The following is a 20,463-nucleotide window of genomic DNA, read 5'->3' on the forward strand; positions in this document are numbered from 1 at the left end:
GTATGACAATCTCTGGGTCCATCCATGTCGCAGCAAATGGCACTGTTTTGTTCCTTTTTATGGCTGAGTACTATTCCATTGTGTATATGTACCACATCTTCTTTATCCATTCCTGTGTTGATGGACATTTAGGTTGTTTCCATGTCCTGGCTATTGTAAATAGTGCTGCAATGAACATCAGGGTGCATGCATCCTTTCAAATAATGGTTTTCTCCAGATACATGTCTAGGAGTGGGATTGCTGGGTCATATGGTAGCTCTGTTTTTAATTTTTTAAGGAACCTCCATACTGTTCTCCCCACTGGCTGTACCAATTTACATTCCCACCAACAGTGCAGGAGAGTTCCCTTTTCTTCACACCCTCTCCAGTATTTACTGCTTATAGATTTTTTGATGATGACCATTCTGACTGGTGTGAGGTGATACCTCATTGTAGTTTTGGTTTACATTTCTCTGATAATTAGTGATGTTGAGCATCTTTTCATGTGTTTGTTGGCCATCTGTATGTCTTCCTTAGTGAAATGTCTATTTAGGTCTTCCGCCCATTTTTTGATTGGGTTGTTTGTTGGTTTTTTTTTTTTTTTGATATTGTGCTGCATAAACTGTTTATAAATTTTGGAGATTAATCACTTGTCAGTCAGATCATTTGCCAATCTTTCCTTTCATTGTGTGGGTTGTCTTTCCTTTTTTTTGTGGTTTCCTCTGCTGCACAAAAGCTTTTGAGTTTCATTAGGTCCCATTTGTTTTTTTCTTTTTATTTTAAATTGGAGTATAGTTGATTAACAATGTTGTCTTAGTTTCAGGTGTACAGCAAAGTGATTCAGTTGTACATATACATGTATCTATTGTTTCTCAAGTTCTTTCCACATTTAGGTTATTAGAGAATATTAAGCAGAGTTGTTCCCTATGCTATGCAGTAGGTCCTTCTTGGTTATCTATTTTCAATAGAATAGTGTGTATATTTCAATCCCAAACTCCCAATTTATCCCTGACCTCCATCTTTGCTCTTTGTTAACCTAAGTGTGCTTTCTAAGTCCATGAGTCTGTTTCTGTTTTGTAAATATGTTCATTTTTATGATTTTTTTTAGATTTTGCACGTAAGCAATATCAGCTGATATTTGTTTTTCCTCTGACTTACTTCACTTACTATGGTAATTTCCAGGTCCATTCATGTTGCTGCTAATGGCATTATTTCATCCTTTTTAATGGCTGAGTAATATTCCATTGGACATAGGTACCACATCTTCTTTATTCACTCTTCTGTCGATGGACACGTAGGTTGCTTCCATGTCTTGGTTACTGTAAACAGTGCTGCAGTGAACACTGGGGTGCCTGTATCCTTTCAAACCAAGGGTTTTGCCAGATATGTGCCCAAGAGTGGGATTCCTGAATCATGTGATGCTCTGGGAAACACTGAAAAAGATATTCCTGTGATTTATTTCACAGAGTGTTCTTCCTATATTTTCTTCTAAGAGTTTTATAACATCACGTCTTAAATTTAGTTCTTTAATTCATTGAGTTTATTTTTGTGTATGGTGTAAAAGAATGTTCTAATTTCATTCTTTTCCTATAGCTGTCCAGTTTTCTCAACACCATTTATTGAAGAGACTGTCATTTCTCCATTGTATAGTCTTACATTTTTTACTGTAGATCAATCGACCACAGGTGCGTGTGTTTATTTCTGGGCTTCTGTCCTGTTCCATTGATCTATATTTTTGTTTCTGTACCTGTACCATAGTGTTTTGATGATTGTAACTTTGTAGTATAGTCTAAAATCAGGGAGACTGATTCCTCCAGGTCCATCTCTTTTCCCCCCTTAAGATTACTTTGGATATTCGTGGTGTTTTGTGTTTTCATATAGATTAAAAAATTTTTTTGTTCTAGTTCTGTGAAAAATGTTATTCATAATTTGATAGGGGTTGCATTGAATGTGTAGATTGCCTTGGGTAGTATAGTCATTTTGACAATATTGATTCTTCCAGTGCAAGAGCATGATATATCCTCCCATCTGTTTGTGTCATCTTTGATTTCTTTCATCAGTGTCTAATAGTTTTCAGAGTACTGGTGTTTTGTCTCCTTAGGTAGGTTCATTTCTAGGTGTTTTTTTTTTTGATGCAATGGTAAATGGGATTGTTTCCTTAATTTCTTTTTGAGATCTTTCCTTGTTAGTGTATAGAAATGCAAAGGATTTGTGTTTATTAATTGTTTCATCCTGCAATCTAACCTAGTTCACTGAACTTCAGCAGTTTTCTGGAAGCATCTTTAGGATTTTCTATGTATAGTATCATTTCTTCTGCAAACAGTGACAGTTTTATTTCTTCCTTTCCAATTTGGATTCCTGTTATTTTTTTTCTTCTCTGATTGCCGTGGCTAGGACTTCCAAAACTATGTTGTATAAAAGTGGTGAGAGTGGACATCCTTGTCTTGTTCCTGATCTTAGAGGAAATGCTTTCAGTTTTTACCACTGAGAATGATGTTGGCAGTGGGTTTGTCATATATGGCCTTTATTATGTTGAGGTAGGTTCCCTTTATGTCCACTCTCTGGAGAGTTTTTTATCATAAATGGGTGTTGAATTTTGTCAAAAGCTTTTTCTGCATCTTTTGAGATGATCATGTAGTTTTCATTCTTCAGTTTGTTGATGTGGTGTAATGCACTGATTGATTTGCAGATACTGAAAAATCCTTGCATCCCTGAGATAAATCCGAGTTGATCATGTTGTATGATTCTTTTTTTTTAATAAATTTATTTATTTATTTTTGGCTGCATTGGGTCTTTGTTGTTGGGTCTTTGTTGCTGTGCGCAGGCTTTCTCTAGTTGCAGCATGTGGGGTCTACTCTTCGTTGCGGTGCACGGGCTCTAAGTGCGCGGGCTTCAGTAGTTGTGGCATGCAGGCTCAGTAGTTGTGGCTCGCAGGCTCTAGAGGGCAGGCTCAGTAGTTGTGGCACACAGACTCAGTAGTTGCGGCACACGGGCTCAGTAGTTGTGGCACACGGGCTTAGTTGCTTCAAGGCATGTGGGATCTTCCCAGACCAGAGCTCAAACCCATGTCCCCTGCATTGGCAGGCGGATTCTCAACCACTGCCCCACCAGGGAATTTCTGTGTGATTCTTTTAATGTATGTTGGATTCAGTTTCCTAGTATTTCATTGAATTTTTTGCATGTATGTTCATCAGTGATATTGGCCTGTAACTTTCTTTTTTTGTGGTATCTTTGTATGGTTTTGGTATCAGGGTGATGGTGGACTCATAGAATGAGTTTGGGAGTGTTCTTTCCTCTGCAGTTTGTTTTTGGAATAGTTTGAGGATAGGTGTTAACTCTTCTCTAAATGTTTGATAGAATTGACCTGTGAAGCCATCTTGCCCTGGACTTTTGTTTGTTGGGAGTTTTTTTGTTTGTTTGTTTGTTTTTGTGGTACGTGGGCCTCACACTGTTGTGGCCTCTCCCATTGCGGGGCACAGGCTCCGGACGCGCAGGCCCAGCGGCCATGGCTCACGGGCCTAGCCGCTCCATGGCATGTGGGATCTTCCCGGACCGAGGCACGAACCCATGTCCCCTGCATCGGCAGGCGGACTCTCAACCACTGTGCCACCAGGGAAGCCCTTAAAGATTTTTTGTGTGTGTCTGTGTGTGTTGGGAGTTTTTTAATCACAGTTTTAATTTCAGTACTTGTGATTGGTCTGTTCATATTTTGTATTTCTTCCTGGTTCGGTCTTGGGAGATTGTACCTTTCTAAGAATTTGTCCATTTCTTTCAGGTTGTCCATTTTATTGGCATGTAGTTGCTTGTAGTAGTCTCTTGTGATCCTTTGTATTTCTGTGGTGTCTGTTTTAACTTCTTTTAAATTTCTAATTTTATTGATTTGAGCTCTCTCCCTTTCTTTGTTCATGAGTTTGGATAAAGTTTTATCAATTTCCTTTATCCTTTCAAAGAACTAGCTTTTAGTTTCTTTGATCTTTTCTGTTGTTTTCTTCATCTATAATTCTTTTATGTCCACTCTGATCTTTATGATTTCTTCCACTAACTTTGGGCTTTGTTTGTTCTTCTTTCTGTAGTTGTTTAGGTGTTAGAGTATGCTCTTTGAGATTTTCCTTGTCTCCTGAGATAGGACTGTATTGCTATAAACTTTCCTCTTAAAACAGCTTTTGCTGCATCCCATAGGTTTTAGATTGTTGTGTTTTTGTTTTCTTTTGTCTCTAGGATATTTTTTGATTTCCTCTTTGACTTCTTCAGTGATCCATTGGTCATTTAATAGTATACTGTTTAGCCACCACGCGTTTGTGGTTTTTACAGTGTTTTTCTTGTAGTTGATTTCTAATCTTATAGTCTTGTGGTTGGAAAAGATGCTCGATACGACTTCAGTTTTCTTCAGTTTACTGAGGCTTGCTTTGCAACCCAGCATGTGATCTATCCTGGAAAATGTTGCATGTGCACTTGGGAAGAACATGTATTCTGGTGCTTTTAAATGGAATGCTTTATGTATATAAATTACGTCCATCTGGTCTAATTGTCATTTAAGGCCTTTGTTTTCTTGTGGCTTTTCTGTCTAGATGATCTGTCCATTGATGCAAGTGGGGTGTTAAAGTCCCCCACTAGTATTATTTTACTGTTGATTTCTCCTTTTATGGCTGATAGTATTTGCCTTATATATTGAGGTGCTCCTATGTTGGGTGCATATGTATTTACAATTGTTTTATCTTCTTGGATAGATTCCTTGATTATTATGTAGTGTTGTTCTTTGTGTCTTGAAACAGTCTTTATTTTAAAGTCTATTTGTCTGATATTAGTGTTGCTACTCCAGCTTTCTTTTCATTTCCATTTGCATGGAGTATCTTTTTCTGCTCCCTCACTTTCAGTCTGTATGTTTCCATAGGTCTGAAGTGGGTCTCTTGTAGACAGCATATATATGGGTCTTGTTTTTCTATCTATTCAGCCAGTCTGTGTGTTTTGGTTGGAGCATTTAATCCATTTATGTTTAAGGTAGTTATCGATATACGTGTTCATGTTACCATTTTCTTAATTGTTTTGGGTTTGTTCTTGTAAGCCTTTTTTCTTCCCTTCCTCTCTGTTCTCTTCTTTTGTTATTTGATGACTAAGGTTAGTGTTGTGTTTTTGGATTCCTTTTTCTTTTGTGTGTGTGTATCTATTGTCGATTTTTAGTTTGCAGTTACCAAGTGTTGTTGATGTAGCAGTCTCTGTATAAAAATATTGTTTTAAGTTGCTGGTGTTTTAATTTCAAATGCATTTCCAGTATCTTGCATTTGTACTCTCCTCTTCTCACAATTGCTTGTTTTGATATCATGTTTGTGTGTGGATGATTTAATACCTTTACGCTATGCTTTCCTTTCCTGCTGAGCTTTTAGGGTTTTTTTTGTTTGTTTCTAGTTTTGGTCTTATCTTTTCTGCCTAAATAAGTTCCTTTAGCATTTGTTGCAAAGCTGGTCTGGTGGTGCTGAATTTTCTTAGCTTTTGCTTGTTTGTAAAGCTTTTTTTTTTTTTTTGGTTACATTGGGTCTTCATTGCTGCACGCGGGCTTTCTCTAGTTGGGGCCAGCGGGGGCTACTCTTCGTTGCGGTGTGTGGGCTTCTCGTTGCGGTGCCTTCTCTTGTTGTGGATCATGGGCTCTAGGTGCCCGGGCTTCAGTAGTTGCAGGCACATAGGCTCAGTAGTTGCAGCATGCGGGCCCTAGGGCACACGACCTTCAGTAGTTGAGGCATGTGAGCTCAGCAGTTGCAGCACATGGGCTCTAGGGCACACGGGCTTCAGTAGTTGTGGTGTGTGGGCTTAATTGCTCCACGGCATGTGGGATCTTCTTAGACCAGTTATCGAACCAGTGTCCCTGCATTGGCAGGCAGATTCTTAATCACTGCACCACCAGGGAAATCCCATCTGTAAAGCTTTTGATTTCTCTGTGGAATCTGAATGAGAGCCTTGCTGGGTAGAGTATTCTTGGTTGTAGGGTCTTCCCTTTTTTCACTTTAAATATATCATGCCACTTCCTTATCACCTGCACAGTTTCTGCTGAGAAATCAGCTGATAACTTTATGGGGCTCCCTTGTATGTTATTTCTTGCTTTTCCCTTGCTCCTTTTAATATTTTTTCTTTGAATTTAATTTTTGTTAGTTTAATTAATATGTGTCTTGGTGTGTTTTTCCTAGGGTTTATCCTGTATGGGACTCTGCGCTTCCTGGAATTAGGTGGCTATTTCCTTTTCCATGTGAGGGAAGTCTTTGACTATAATCTCTTCAAATGTTTTCTCAGACCCTTTCTTTTTCTCTTCTTTTTCTTGGACACCTATAATCCAAATGTTGATGCATTATTGTTGTCCTGGAGGTCTCTGAGACTGTCATCAATTCTTTCATTCTTTTTTCTTTATTCTGCTCCTCAGCAGTTACTTCTACCATTCTATGTTCCAGCTCACTTACTCGCTTTTCTGCCTCAGTTATTCTATTGATTCCTTTCCGTGTATTTTTTATTTCAGTTATTGTGTTGTTCATCACTGTTTCTTTGTTCTGTAGTTCTTCTAGGTCTTTGTTAAACATTTCTTCTGTTTTCTCAGTCCATGCCTCCATTCTGTTTCCGAGATTTTGGATAATCTTTACTATCATTACTCTGAATTCTTTTTCAGGTAGGTTGCTTATTTCCTTTTCATTTATTTGGTCTTGTAGGATTGTTGTTTTTTTTTTTTGAATTTTATTTTATTTTTTTACACAGCAGGTTCTTATTAGTCATCAATTTTATACACATCAGTGTATACATGTCAATCCCAATCGCCCAATTCATCACACCACCACCACCACCACCCCTCTGCTTTCCCCCCTTGGTGTCCATACGTTTGTTCTCTACATCTGTGTCTCAATTTCTACCCTGCAAACCGGTTCATCTGTACCACTTTTCTAGCTTCCACATATATGCGTTAATATACGATATTTATTTTTCTCTTTCTGACTTCCTTCACTCTGTATGACAGTCTCTAGATCCATCCACCTCTCAACAAATGACCCAATTTCGTTCCTTTCTATGGCTGAGTAATATTCCATTGTATATATGTACCACATCTTCTTTATCCATTCGTCTGTCGATGTGCATTTAGGTTGCTTCCATGACCTGGCTACTGTAAATAGTGCTGCAGTGAACATTGGGGTGCATGTGTCTATTTGAATTATGGTTTTCTCTGGGTATATGCCCAGTAGTGGGATTGCTGGATCATATGGTAATTCAGTGTTTAGTTTTTAAAGTAACCTCCATACTTTTCTTCATAGTGGCTGTATCAATTTACATTCCCAGCAACAGTGCTAGAGGGTTCCCTTTTCTCCACAGCCTCTCCAGCATTTGCTGTTTGTAGATTTTCTGATGATGCCCATTCTGACTGGTGTGAGGTGATACCTCATTGTAGTTTTGATTTGCATTTCTCTAATAATTAGTGATCTTGAGCAGTTTTCATGTGCTTCTTTGCCATCTGAATGTCTTCTTTGGAGAAATGTCTATTTAGGGCTTCTGCCCATTTTTTGGATTGGGTTGTTTGTTTTTTTAGTATTGAGCTGCATGAGCTGCTTGTAAATTTTGGAGATTAATCCTTTGTCAGTTGCTTCATTTGCAAATTTTTTCTCCCATTCTAGGGTTGTCTTTTCATCTTGTTTATGGTTTCCTTTGCTGTGCAAGTGCTTTGAAGTTTCATTAGGTCCGATTTGTTTATTTTTGTTTTTATTTCCATTTGTCTAGGAAGTGGATCAAAAAGGATCTTGCTGTGATTTATGTGAAAGAGTGTTCTTCCTGTGTTTTCCTATAAGAATTTTATAGTGTCCAGTCTTACATTTAGGTCTCTAGTCCATTATGAGTATTTTTCTGTATGGTGTTAGGGAGTGTTTTAATTTCGTTCTTTTACATGTAGCTATCCAGTTTTCCCAGCACCACTTATTGAAGAGGCTGTCTTTTCTCCATTGTATATCCTTGCTTCCTTTGACATAGATTAGGTGGCCATAGGTCCGTGGGTTATCTCTGGGCTTTCAATCTTGTTCCATTGATCTATATTTCTGTTTTTGTGCCAGTACCGTATTGTCTTGCTTACTGTAGCTTTGTAGTATAGTCTGAAGTCAGGGAATCTGATTCCTCCAGCTCCGTTTTCTTCCCTCAAGACTGCTTTGGCTATTCAGGGTCTTTTGTGTCTCCATACAAATTTTAAGATTTTTTCTTCTAGTTCCGTAAAAAATGCCATTTGTAATTTGATAGGGATTGCATTGAATCTGTAGATTGCTTTGGGTAGTATAGTCATTTTCACAATGTTGATTCTTCCAATCCATGAACATGGTATATCTCTTCATCTGTTGGTATCATCTTTAATTTCTTTCATCAGTGTCTTATAGTTTTCTGCATACAGGTCTTTTGTCTCCCTAGGTAGGTTTATTCCTAGGTATTTTATTCTTTTTGCTTCAATGGTAAATGGGAGCGTTTCCTTAATTTCTCTTTCAGATTTTGCATCATTAGCGTATAGGAATGCAAGAGATTTCTGTGCATTAATTTTGTATCCTTCAACTTTACCAAATTCATTGATTAGCTCTAGTAGTTTTCTGGTGGCATCTTTAGGATTCTCTCTGTGTAGTATGTCATCTGCAAACAGTGACAATTTTACTTCTTTTCCAATTTGTATTCCTTTTATTTCTTTTTCTTCTCTGATTGCTGTGGTTAGGACTTCCAAAACTATGTTGAATAATAGTGGTGAGAGTAGACATCCTTGTCTTGTTCCTGATCTTAGAGTAAATGCTTTCAGTTTTTCACCATTGAGAATGATGTTGGCTGTGGGTTGGTCATATATGGCCTTTATTATGTTGAGGTAGGTTTCCTCTATGACCACTTTCTGGAGAGTTTTTATCATAAATTGTTGTTGAAATTTGTCAAAAGCTTTTTCTGCATTTGTTGAGATGATCGTATAGTTTTTCTTCTTCAATTTGTTAACATGGTGTATCACATTTATTGATTTGTGTATACTGAAGAATCCTTGCATCCCTGGGATAAATCCAACTTGATCATGGTGTATGATCCTTTTAATTTGATCATGGTGTATGATCCTTTTAATTTGTTGTTGGATTCTGTTTGGTAGTATTTTGTGGAGAATTTTTGAATCTATATTCATCAGTGATATTAGTCTGTAATTTTCTTTTTTTGTAGTATCTTTGTCTGGTTTTGATATCAGGGTGATGGTGGCCTCATACAATGAGTTTGGGAGTGTTGCTTCCTCTACAATTTTTTGGAAGAGTTTGAGAAGGATGGGTGTTAGCTCTTCTCTAAATGTTTGATAGAATTCACCTGTGAAGCCATCTGGTCCTGGACTTTTGTTTGTTGGAAGATTTTTGATCACAGTTTCAATTTCATTACTTGTGATTGGTCTGTTCATATTTTCTACTTCTTCCTGGTTCAGTCTTGGAAGCTTATACCTTTCTAAAAATTTGTCCATTTCTTCCAGGTTATCCATTTTATTGGCATACAGTTGCTTGTAGTAGTCTCTTAGGATGCTTTGTATTTCTGCGGTGTCTGTTGTAACTTCTCCTTTTGCATTTCTAATTTTATTGAGTCCTCTCCCTCTTTTTCTTGATGAGCCTGGCTAATGGTTTATCAATTAGTCTGACTTTGGTTTATTTTCTCAAAGAACCAGCTTTTAGTTTTATTGATCTTTGCTATAGTTTTCTTTGTTTCTATTTTATTTATTTCTGCTCTGATCATTATGATTTCTTCTGCTAACTTTGGGTTTTGTTTGTTCTTCCTTCTCTAGTTCTTTTAGGTGTAAGGTTAGATTGTTTTGAGGTTTTTCTTATTTCTTGTGGTAGGCTTCCATAGTTGTAAACTTCCCTCTTAGAACTGCTTTTGCTGCATCCCATAGGTTTTGGATCGTCGTGTTTTCATTGTCTCTAGGTATTTTTTGATTTCCTCTTTGATTTCTTCAGTGATCTCTTGGTTATTTAGTAATGTATTGTCTAGCCTCCATGTTTTTGTGTTTTTTCCGTTTTTTTCCCTGTAATTCATTTCTAATCTCATAGCATTGTGGTCAGAGAAGATACTTTATATGCTTTCAATTTTCTTAAATTTACTGAGGTTTGATTTGTGACCCAAGATGTGATCTATCCTGGAGAATGTTCTGTGCACACTTGAGAAGAAAGTGTAATCTGCTGTTTTTGGATGGAATGTCCTATAAATATCAGTTAACTCTATCTGGTCTATTGTGTCATTTAAAGCTTCTGTTTCCTTATTTATTTTCATTTTGGATGCTCTGTCCATTGATGTAAATGAGGTGTTAAAGTCCCCCACTATTATTGTGTTATTGTCAGTTTCCTCTTTTATAGCTGTTAGCAGTTGCCTTATGTATTGAGGTGCTCCTATGTTTGGTGCATGTATGTTTATAATTGTTATATCTTCTTCCTGGATTGATCCCTTGATCGTTATGTAGTGTTCTTCCTTGTCTCTTGTAACATTCTTTATTTTAAAGTCTATTTTATCTTTAAGTGAGATAAGTGATATCAGTATTGCTACTCCAGCTTTCTTTTGATTTCCATTTGCAGGGAATATCTTTTCTAATCCCCTCACTTTCAGTCTGTATGTGTCCCTAGGTCTGAAGTGGGTCTCTTGTAGACAGCATATATATGGTTCTTGTCTTTCTATCCATCCAGCAAGCCTGTGTCTTTTGGTTGGAGCATTTAATCCATTCACGTTTAAAGTAATTATATGTATGTTCTTATGACCATTTTCTTAATTGTTTGGGGTTTGTTTTTCTAGGTCCTTTTCTTCTCTTGTGTTTCCCACTTAGAAAAGTTCCTTTAGCATTTGTTGTAGAACTGGTTTGGTGGTGCTGAATTCTCTTAGCTTTTGCTTGTCTGTAAAGCTTTTGATTTCTCCATCGAATCTGAATGAGATCCTTGCCAGGTAGAGTAATCTTGGTTGTAGTTTCTTCCCTTTCGTTACTTTAAGTATATCATGCCACTTCCTTCTGGCTTGTAGAGTTTCTGCTGAGAAATGAGCTGTTAACCTTATGGGAGTTCCCTTGTATGTTATTTGTCGTTTTTCCCTTCTGCTTTCAATAATTTTTGTTTGTCTTTAATTTTTTCCAATTTGATTACTATGTGTCTTGGTGTGTTTCTCCTTAGGTTTCTCCTGTATGGGACTCTCTGCGCTTCCTGGACTTGGGTGGCTATTTCCTTTCCCATGTTAGGGAAGTTTTCAACTATAAAATCTTCAAATATTTTCTCTGGTCCTTTCTCTCTTTTCCTTCTGGGACCCCTATAATGTGAATGTTGTTGCATTTAATGTTGTCCCAGAGGTCTCTTAGGCTGTCTTCATTTCTTTTCATTCTTTTTTCTTTATTCTCTTTTGCAACAGTGAATTCAACCATTCTGTCTTCCAGGTCACTTATCCCTTCTTCTGCCTCAGTTATTCTGCTGTTGGTTCTTGTTAGTGTAGTCTTCATTTCAGTTATTGTATTGTTCATCTCTGTTTGTTTGTTCTTTAATTCTTCTAGGTCTTTGTTCAACATTTCTTGCATGTTCTTGATCTTTACCTCCACTCTTTTTCCGAGGTCCTGGATCATCTTCACTTTCATTCTGGAAGCTTCTTTTTCTGGAAGTTTGCCTATCTCCACTTCATTTAGTAGGTTTTCTGGGGTTTTATCTTGTTACTTCATCTGATACATAACTCTCTGCCTTTTTATCTTGTCTGTCTTTCTGTGAATGTGGTTTTTGTTCCACAGGCTGCAGGATTGTAGTTCTTCTTGCTTCTGCTCTCTGCCCTCTCGGTCCTGTAGGTTTTTACCTTGGTCCTTCGTCTGTAACATATTTTTAGTTGCCTCATTTTTTTTGATGGGTGGGGCTGTACTCCTGTCTTACTGGTTGTTTGGCCTGATATGTGCAGCACTGGAAGTTGAAGGCAGTTGGGTAGAGCTGTGTCTTGGTGCCGAGATGAGGACCTCTGCAAGACCTCACTCCAATTATTATTCCCTGGGGTCTGAGGTTCTCTGTTAGTACAGCAGCTTGGACTCAGCGCTCCCACCACAGGAGCTCAGGCCCAACCCCCAGCCTGGGAACCAGTATATCCCACAAGCTGCTTGGTTTGGCACAAGAAAAGAAAGGGAAAGAAACGGAGCAGTAGAATAACAGAATAAAAAGTAAAATACAGTTAGTAAAATAAAAAGTATATCAGGAATAATTAAAATGTAAGTGAAACAACTGCAACAAGGTAAATCAGCACCACAATAAAAAAAAGAAAAAGCTGGGGGCACAAGCCAAAAGTTGCAGAAAAATAACAAGGTATAAAAAATAAAATAAAATTAGAAAAATTAAAAATTAGAAAAATATCTATATAGATGAAAGAACAACAAGGTAAAGCTGAACCACAACCTAAAAAGAAAGGCTAGAAAAGGCCTTGGCTGTGGGGGGCAGTGTGGGGTGGGGGGGCTTAGGCTCAGGACCTGCTCAGCCATGAAAGGCAGCACATCTGGAGGGGGGCCTTGGAGTGTGGGTTCAGAGGTAAGGTCATGGTTGGAGGCGTGGAGGCAGGGTGTAGGCCCAGCACAGTTGGAGGGTGTCTTGGAGGGCAGAGGATGAGGCCTGGGAACCTCACTTGGGCCTCCCCCGGACCGTAGTGGGCAGGGGAAATGCTGACCCTGTTCCCTTCTGATAATCTACTCTCTCAAGTGTCTCCCCCGTCCCTGTTGATCCCCTAACCATGGGTGGGCCCCTCTGGGCATGGGAACCCCTTGCCTCCCCCAGCCACCCCACAGGGGCACTGGTCTGTCTCACCTCCACTTGTCCTCCTCCCCATGTCCTACCCAGTTGCTCATGGGTTCTTCCCATACCCTTAGGTGTCCGTGGTCCCCCACCAGTGCCTGGCAGGTGCCCTAGTTGTGCAGAGATGCAAACTCCACATCCTCCTAGTCCACCATCTTGACTTCACCCCACAGTCTTTATTTTAAAGTCTATTTAGTCTCATATGAGTATTGTTATTCCGGCTTTCTTTTGATTTCCATTTGCATGGAATACCTTTTTCCATTCTCTCACTTTCAGTCTGTGTGTGTCTCTAGATCTGAAGTGAGTCTTCTGTAGGAGCGTATATATGGTTCTTGTTTTTGTATCCACTCAGCCCCTCTATCTTTTGGTTGGAGCATTTAGTCCATTTACATTTAAGGTAATTATTGATATGTATGTTCTTACTGCCATTTTGTTAATTGTTTGGGGTTTGTTTTTATAGGTCTTTTTCCCCCCTTCTTTTGTTCTCATCTCCTGTGATTTGATGACTATCTTTAGTTTTATGTTTGGATTCTTTTTTCTTTTTTTGTGTGTATATCTATTATAGGTGTTTGTTTTGAGGTTACCGTGAGCTTTTTATGTAGCAGTTTGTGTGTGTGTGTGTGTGTGTCTGTGTATGTATGATTTAAGTTGCTGAGCTCTTAATTTCAAATGCATTTTAAAAATCTTACATTTGTACTCTCCTTCCTTCATGATTGCTGTTTTTCATGTCATATTTTACATCTAATTGTTTTGTGTATCCCTTAACTGCTCATTGTGGTTATAGATTATTTTACTACTTTTGTCTTTTTATCACCCTACTAGCTTTGTTTGTGGATGATTTCCTACATTTTCTATATGTTTGCCTTTGTTGATCATTTTGATTTTATAATTTTCTTGTTTTTAGTTGTGGCCTTTTTCATCAGGAGAAGTTCCTTTAACATTGGTTGTAAAGTTGGTTTGATGGTGCTGGACTCTTAGCTTTTGCTTATCTGTAAAGCTTTTGATCTCTCCATCAAATCTGAATGAGAGCCTTCCTGGGTAGATTATTCTTGGTGGTAGGTTTTTCCCTTTCATCACTTTAAATATATATTTCTACTCCATTCTGGCCTTCAGTTTCTGCTGAAAAATCAGCCAATAACTTCATGGGAATTCTGTTGTATGCTATTTGTTGCTTTTCCCTTGCTGCTTTTAATATTCTCTTTATATTTAATGTTTGTCATTTTAATTAGTGTGTCTTGGTTTCTCTTTGGGTTAATCCTGTATGGGACTCTGTACTTTCTGGCCTTGAGTGACTGTTCCTTTCCCAGGTTAGGGAAGTTTTCACCTGTTATGTTTTCAGTCTCTCTCTCTCTCTGTTTCTGTCTCTCTCGTCCTTGTGGGACCCCTACAGTGTGAATATTAGTGTGCTTGATATTGTCCTACAGGGCTCTTAAACTGTCCTAATTTCTTTTCATTCTTTTTTCTTTTCAGTAGCAGTGCTTTCCACTACTCTATCTTCAGCTCACTGACCTGTTCCTCTGTATCATTTAGTCTAATGTTGATTCCTTCTATTGTATTTTTCATTTCAGTTATATTCTATATCTCTGGTTGGTTGTTCTTTATATTTTCTAACTCTTTGTTAAAAACTTCTGACTTCTTGCTCTGTACGTCCATTCTTTTCCCAAGTTCTTTCATCATCTTTACAGTCATTACTCTGAACTCTTTCTCAGGTAGATTGCCTATCTCCGCTTCACTTAGTTGTTCTTCTGGGGTTTTATCTTGTTTCCTCGTCTGGAACATGTTTCTTTGTGGCCTCATTTTATCTAAGTTGCTATTTCTATTTTTATGTATGTGGTAGGTTAGTTATGTTTCTGTACCTTGAAGAAGTAGTCTCCTGTAGGAGATGTCTTATGCATCCCACTGCGCACTCCCCTCTCGTCACCCATGCTATATGCTCTATCGTTTCCCCCTAAGAGGGCTGCATTGGTCCTTCAGTTTTGGTGAGCTATGTGGGTGGTCTGGTAGGCTTGGTTGGCCCCTAGCCCAGTTGGTTGCCAGGCACCTGCCTTGTGCAGATGCTGCTGGTTAGTGGGACCTGGTCACAAGGTAGCAGATTACAAAACCTCAGGGTCCCCAGGCCTAGTGCTGGCTCACTGGTGGACAGAATCAGGGTCCATAAGACTCCAGGGCTGTTGCCCTACCACTGGTGGGTGAAGCCAGGTTCCAGGGTTAGTGTTGGACTAGTGGCAGGCAGAGCTGGGTCCCAGAGTCTGACAACAGGGCCTAGGAATTTCAGAGCTGTTGTCAGATTGCTGAGCAGGAGGTGGAGGGATCCTGACACAGTTGGGTATGGGGTCCGAGGTGTCCCAAAGCTTGTGTTGGCCTGCTGGTAGACAGAGCTGGGCTTGGGTGAATCCTGGGGTCTGCCCGCTGGTGGGCAGCATCAGGATACAGGAGATCCTGGGGCTCTGTCAGGCCCACTGGTGGATAAAGCTGGGTCATGGGGATAGTGCAGGCCCATTGGCTAGCTGAGCCGTGTCCTGGGGCCTCTGGCTTCAGGGCCTACATTCTCAGAACTGGTTTTGGACCATTGGTGGGTTGGCTGGTTCATGACACAGCTGGCTATGGGGCCTGGGGTGTCCCAAAGGTTGTGTTGGCCCACTGGTAAGTGCGGCCTGATCCTGGGGTAATGTCTAAGGGGCCCAAGTTGTCTCAGAGCTTTTATTGTCCCCCTGGTGGTTGGAGGACCAGCAAGTCCTGGGACTGGTGCCAACTGCTGGTGGCTGGGCTGGGTCCTGGCATAGCATGCAGTGGTTGTTCTGGGGCTGGTGTCTGTCTTCTGGTAGGTGGGGTTATATTTCCACCCAGCTAATTGCTTGATCTGAGGTGATCCAGTACTTGTTCCTATAGGCTGGTGAGTAGGGATAGGGCTGGGGCTGGGTCCCATGCCTAGTAAGCTAGAGGGAGGATTCCAAAATGGTGCTTTGCAGCGCCAGTTTCAATGTGGTAGAATTAACTCCCCAAAATGGTTGCCACCAGTGCCTGTGTCCCCAGGGGAACTCCATTTGCCTCCTGCCTCTCTGGGAGACTCTTCAAGATCACCAGTAGGTCTGACCCAGGCTCTGTTCAAAATACTGCTGCTTCCCTGTGTCCCAGAGCGTGTGAAATTTTGTGTGCACCCTTTAAGAGTAGGGTCTTTCTTTTCCACAGCCCTCTGGGTCTCCCGAAAGTAAGTTCCTCTGACCTTCAAAACCAAACGTTCTGGGGTCTCGTCTTCCCAGCACAGGACCCCTGGGCTGGGGAGCTTGATGTGGGTCTCTTACCTCTTGCTCCTTCTGGAGAACCTCTATACTTATAATTATCTTCCCATTTGTAGGTCTCTCACCTCAGGATCTGGGTCTTGACTGTACTGCAGTTTCTCCCCTCCTACCCATCTAGTTGTGGTTCCTTCTTTATATCTTTAGTTATAGAAATCTTTTCTGGTAGTTTCCAGTCTTTCTCACTCACAGTTGCTCTGTAAATAGTTGTAATTTTGGTGTGTGCCCGTGAGAGGAGGTGAGCTCGGCCCTCTTAGTCCACCATCTTGGGAACTCATCAACAATAATTTCTTATTGTATGACTCTCCATTTGGTAGAATTCTAGTCCATTTAATTCTAGAGCAAAATTTTTAAAAATTTACATAAGTTATGTCATGATGGGAGAAAGGTTTTCTTTGTAAGCAGAATACCATTTTTTATCTAAGCACAGATCTATGAGCTATTCCTAATTTTCATGTCTATTTCATATTTTTTCATATGCTTTAAAATCCAGTTCTAATTCTCATTTTTATAGGGAGGAATAGTATCAAAATCACCTAAACTTTAATGGGGTAAAGGGTATTATTTCTTATAAAAAACCCAGGAATTTCTGAAATCCCATGTCTCCACATTGGCCCCTTTTGAAACTTAACTACTCTACAAGTATCCTCTCCCAGCCCTCCCCACTCAAATGCCTTCAGTTAATCATGGAAGTTAAGCTTATGATCAAATGGTAGAGGTGAGGATGGGATAATTTTTTTTAACATCTTTATTGGAATATAATTGCTTTACAATGTTGTGTTAGTTTCTGCTCTGTGTTTCTTTAGGGAAAAATGCTATTTTAATTATGGGGAGTGGGGAGCCAGGGAAAAGGAATTCTTAAAGGGAAGCTACTAGGCTGTAATTATTGTGGTACTTCTCAAGACCTTACATTTTATGTTATGATTATAGTTAAATTTCTAATTTGCCCTACTTATTTTTTAAGTACAGGACTGACTCCTACAGTAAAGTGAATGGGCTGGTATTTAGTTACTTAATAATTTTTTTAAACCTCAGAAAGTAAACACTGTTCTGGTTCCTCCAGGGTGTTTCAGTAAAGACCAGGTATACTTGGATGGTATCCTGCAAATCCTCCGATATAGAGAGACCATTGACTTTCATCTACTTACGGCCCTGGGGAAGGTGAGTGAAACCAATGGCACAGAGTCTGCAAACGTACCAGGTCAACACTTCCTCCAGCTCATTTCATGATTAAATAAGACTCAAGTTGAACCTGTTTTTATTTTATTGTTGGAGTAGTTTTCCTTTATGTGATAACAGGAGGGAAGAAATGAGGTTCTGTCACAGAACCAAATTACAATATTCCTTTGTGAACAATAAGAGATAAGAAAATAGGAAATTTGGGAATATATTATTAGTTTGTATATGCATATTTTCCTAAAGTATTTTAAAGTAAGCTGCAGGTATAACTCTACTCCCCTTCATACTTCAGTATGTATCTCCCAAGAATAAGGATATTCTGACATGACCATATGTTTTCTAAAGAAATTTATCATTGATTCCATATAATATCTAAAAAAAAGTCTATTTTATATTCCCCAGATCATCTCCAAAATGTCCTTTGTAGCTCTTTTTCATGACCCAGGATCCAGTCAAGATTTATGCCTTGCATTCGCTTATCATCTTTAATCTCTTAATTTATAACAGTCCCCCTCACCATAGTCTTTTTTTATGACATTTTTAAGAATCCAGGAAAATTTCCTTGAGAATTCCTAGAATCTGGACTATCAGATTGTTTCCTTGTAATTAGCTTTAGGTTAAACATTTTTGCCAAGAATACTAAAGTGAGTCATGCATTTTTCAGTGCATCACATTAGAGAGATATTTTGTCCCAGTATTGGTGATACTGTGTATAATCACCTGGGTTAGTTACTGCCAGATCTCTCCGTTATAATGGTACCTTTCCTCCATTAGTAAGTAATTTGTGGGATGATGCCTTCAAATGTACCATTGTCTAATAGCCTTTCCAGAAATGATTTTAACATCAATTGATGATTTTTGCCCAAATCAGTTACTACACTGGTGGTAGCAAAATAGAGATCTTTGAATTCTGTTACATTTCCCTCCACTTTTTTATTCAGCTCTTCCAATGGCTACTCCTGTGGTTTTTAAAACATGTCTACATGTTTTCAAGCAAAGTAAAATATTCTGGGCTCACCTTACACTTTTCCTACCCAAATCTGAGATTAGATGTTTCTCTAAGGAAGTCTTGATTCTTTTTAGTGGGAAATGGTATTTAGAAAACAAGACTTGAGCACGAGGTGTGCACATCACTACTCGAGTGCTGATGCTTCTAGACCTTGTCAATGAGCATATCATATATTTGTTTTAAATCATAAGGGCATTCCCCATTCCATATATGTATCTCTTTTCTTAAAATGAGAACCTTATTTCCCAACATCAGTATACTTACTCATTCTCTCCTTATAATAAACTTAGAGTGGTTTAAGATAAATTACAAAACCATGCCAATATCAACACCAAACCTATTTCCTATAACCTATTACACTTAGTGATATAAATACTCAATTTTAACTGAAATATAAATAAAACTTAATATGAACATGATTTATTTAAAGCCTTCCTACTGAACCAGGAAGAGTGTTGATCAGAAAATAATAGTTCTTAAAGCCAGCTATGTTTTGGAATTTAAAAGTTGAAAGATAAGTTTAGGGGTGAAACTTTAAGTTCTATAAATTAATATAATATTTATGAAAGACTGGCTTCTTACTCAAGTGAATGAAAGAGATGTGAAATTTTTAAAAATACTTAAATTCTCTTGCTTTTATTTTGATATTTTTAACACAAAACATTATTTTATTTCTCCAATTAAATAGAAAAAGGAATTTAATGTATAATTGTGCTGATTTTCCTAACTTAATAATACAGTATTTACATTCTAATTATTTTCTTATTTATTTATTTTGGCTGCACTGGGTCTTAGTTGCAGCACGTGGGATCTTCATTGTGGCATGTGGGCTTCTTAGGTGCAGCATGCATGCAGGATCTAGTTCCCCAACCAGGGATCGAACCTGGGCCTCCTGCATTGGGAGCATGGAGTCTTACCCACTGGACCACCAGAGAAGTCCCAATTCTTATATTTAGATTTAGGCAGGAGATTTGTTTAGGTTCAGTCTTTCACACACATATATTAAGTTTAGTTGTTTAATTTCTAGACAAACTGTAGATCCAAGATAGATTGTTAAATCAAATACTGACTAGATTTTTAAAAATACAGTCATGGTCATTTCTCCAAAGAAGATATACAGACTGCCAACAAACACATGAAAGAATGCTCAACATCACTAATCATTAGAGAAATGCAAATCGAAACTACAATGAGATATCATCTCACACCAGTCAGAATGGCCATCATCAAAAAATCTAGAAACAATAAATGCTGGAGAGGGTGTGGAGAAAAGGGAACCCTCTTGCACTGTTGGTGGGAATGTAAATTGATACAGCCACTATGGAGAACAGTATGGAGGTTCCTTAAAAAACTACAAATAGAACTACCATATGACCCAGCAATCCCACTACTGGGCATATACCCTGAGAAAACCATAATTCAAAAAGAGTCATGTACCAAAATGTTCATTGCAGCACTATTTACAATAGCCAGGACATGGAAGCAACCTAAGTGTCCATTGACAGATGAATGGATAAAGAAGATGTGGCACATATATACAATGGAATATTACTCAGCCATAAAAAAAAACGAAATTGAGCTATTTGTAATGAGGTGGATAGACCTAGAGTCTGTCATACAGAGTGAAGTAAGTCAGAAAAAGAAAGACAAATACCGAATGCTGACAGATACATATGGAATTTAAGAAAAAAAAAGTCATGAAGAACCTAGGGGTAAGACAGGAATAAAGACACAGACCTACTAGAGAATGGACTTGAGGATATGGGGAGGGGGAAGGGTAAGCTGTGACAAAGCGAGAGAGAGGCATGGACATATATACACTATCAAACGTACGGTAGATAGCTAGTGGGAAGCAGCCGCATAGCACAGGGAGATCAGCTCAGTGCTTTGTGACCGCCTGGAGGGGTGGGATAGGGAGGGTGGGAGGGAGGGAGACGCAAGAGGGAAGACATATGGGAAAATATGTATATATATAACTGATTCATTTTGTTGTAAAGCAGAAACTAACACACCATTGTAAAGCAATTATACTCCAATAAAGATGTTAAAAATATATATATAGTCATGGTATGAAGGGGCAGATAAATACGTTCTTATTTAACACAGTAAATTTTGTCATTTTCCAGGTATTAGGGAGTAATTTCAAGAACAGTCTACGTAAAGTTTCACTTAAGACCAAAGGAAGAAATTGCTCTTCAAAATTTAACTGGTAGTC

General features: G+C 38.7%; 1 protein-coding gene across 7 annotated transcripts in view; it reads left to right on the top strand.

Moving 5' to 3' along the window:
- Positions 1-20,463, top strand: part of MATCAP2 (microtubule associated tyrosine carboxypeptidase 2) — an 89,669-nt gene that overhangs the window by 62,804 nt on the left and 6,402 nt on the right. For 6 of the 7 annotated variants that reach the window (XR_009565277.1, XM_060305416.1, XM_060305413.1 and 3 more), the window contains one exon: positions 17,124-17,221. The exons of the other annotated variant lie outside the window; for it this stretch is intronic. Coding sequence is in view for 5 of the 6 variants with exons in the window: in XM_060305416.1 (XP_060161399.1) it covers positions 17,124-17,221 (98 nt within the window). In the remaining variant the exon portion in view is untranslated. The remainder of the gene's footprint in view (positions 1-17,123; positions 17,222-20,463) is intronic. 7 annotated transcript variants of the gene reach the window in all.

This window comes from Globicephala melas, chromosome 9 (assembly GCF_963455315.2).
Source record: "Globicephala melas chromosome 9, mGloMel1.2, whole genome shotgun sequence".
In the NCBI taxonomy this organism is placed as follows: domain Eukaryota; kingdom Metazoa; phylum Chordata; class Mammalia; order Artiodactyla; family Delphinidae; genus Globicephala; species Globicephala melas.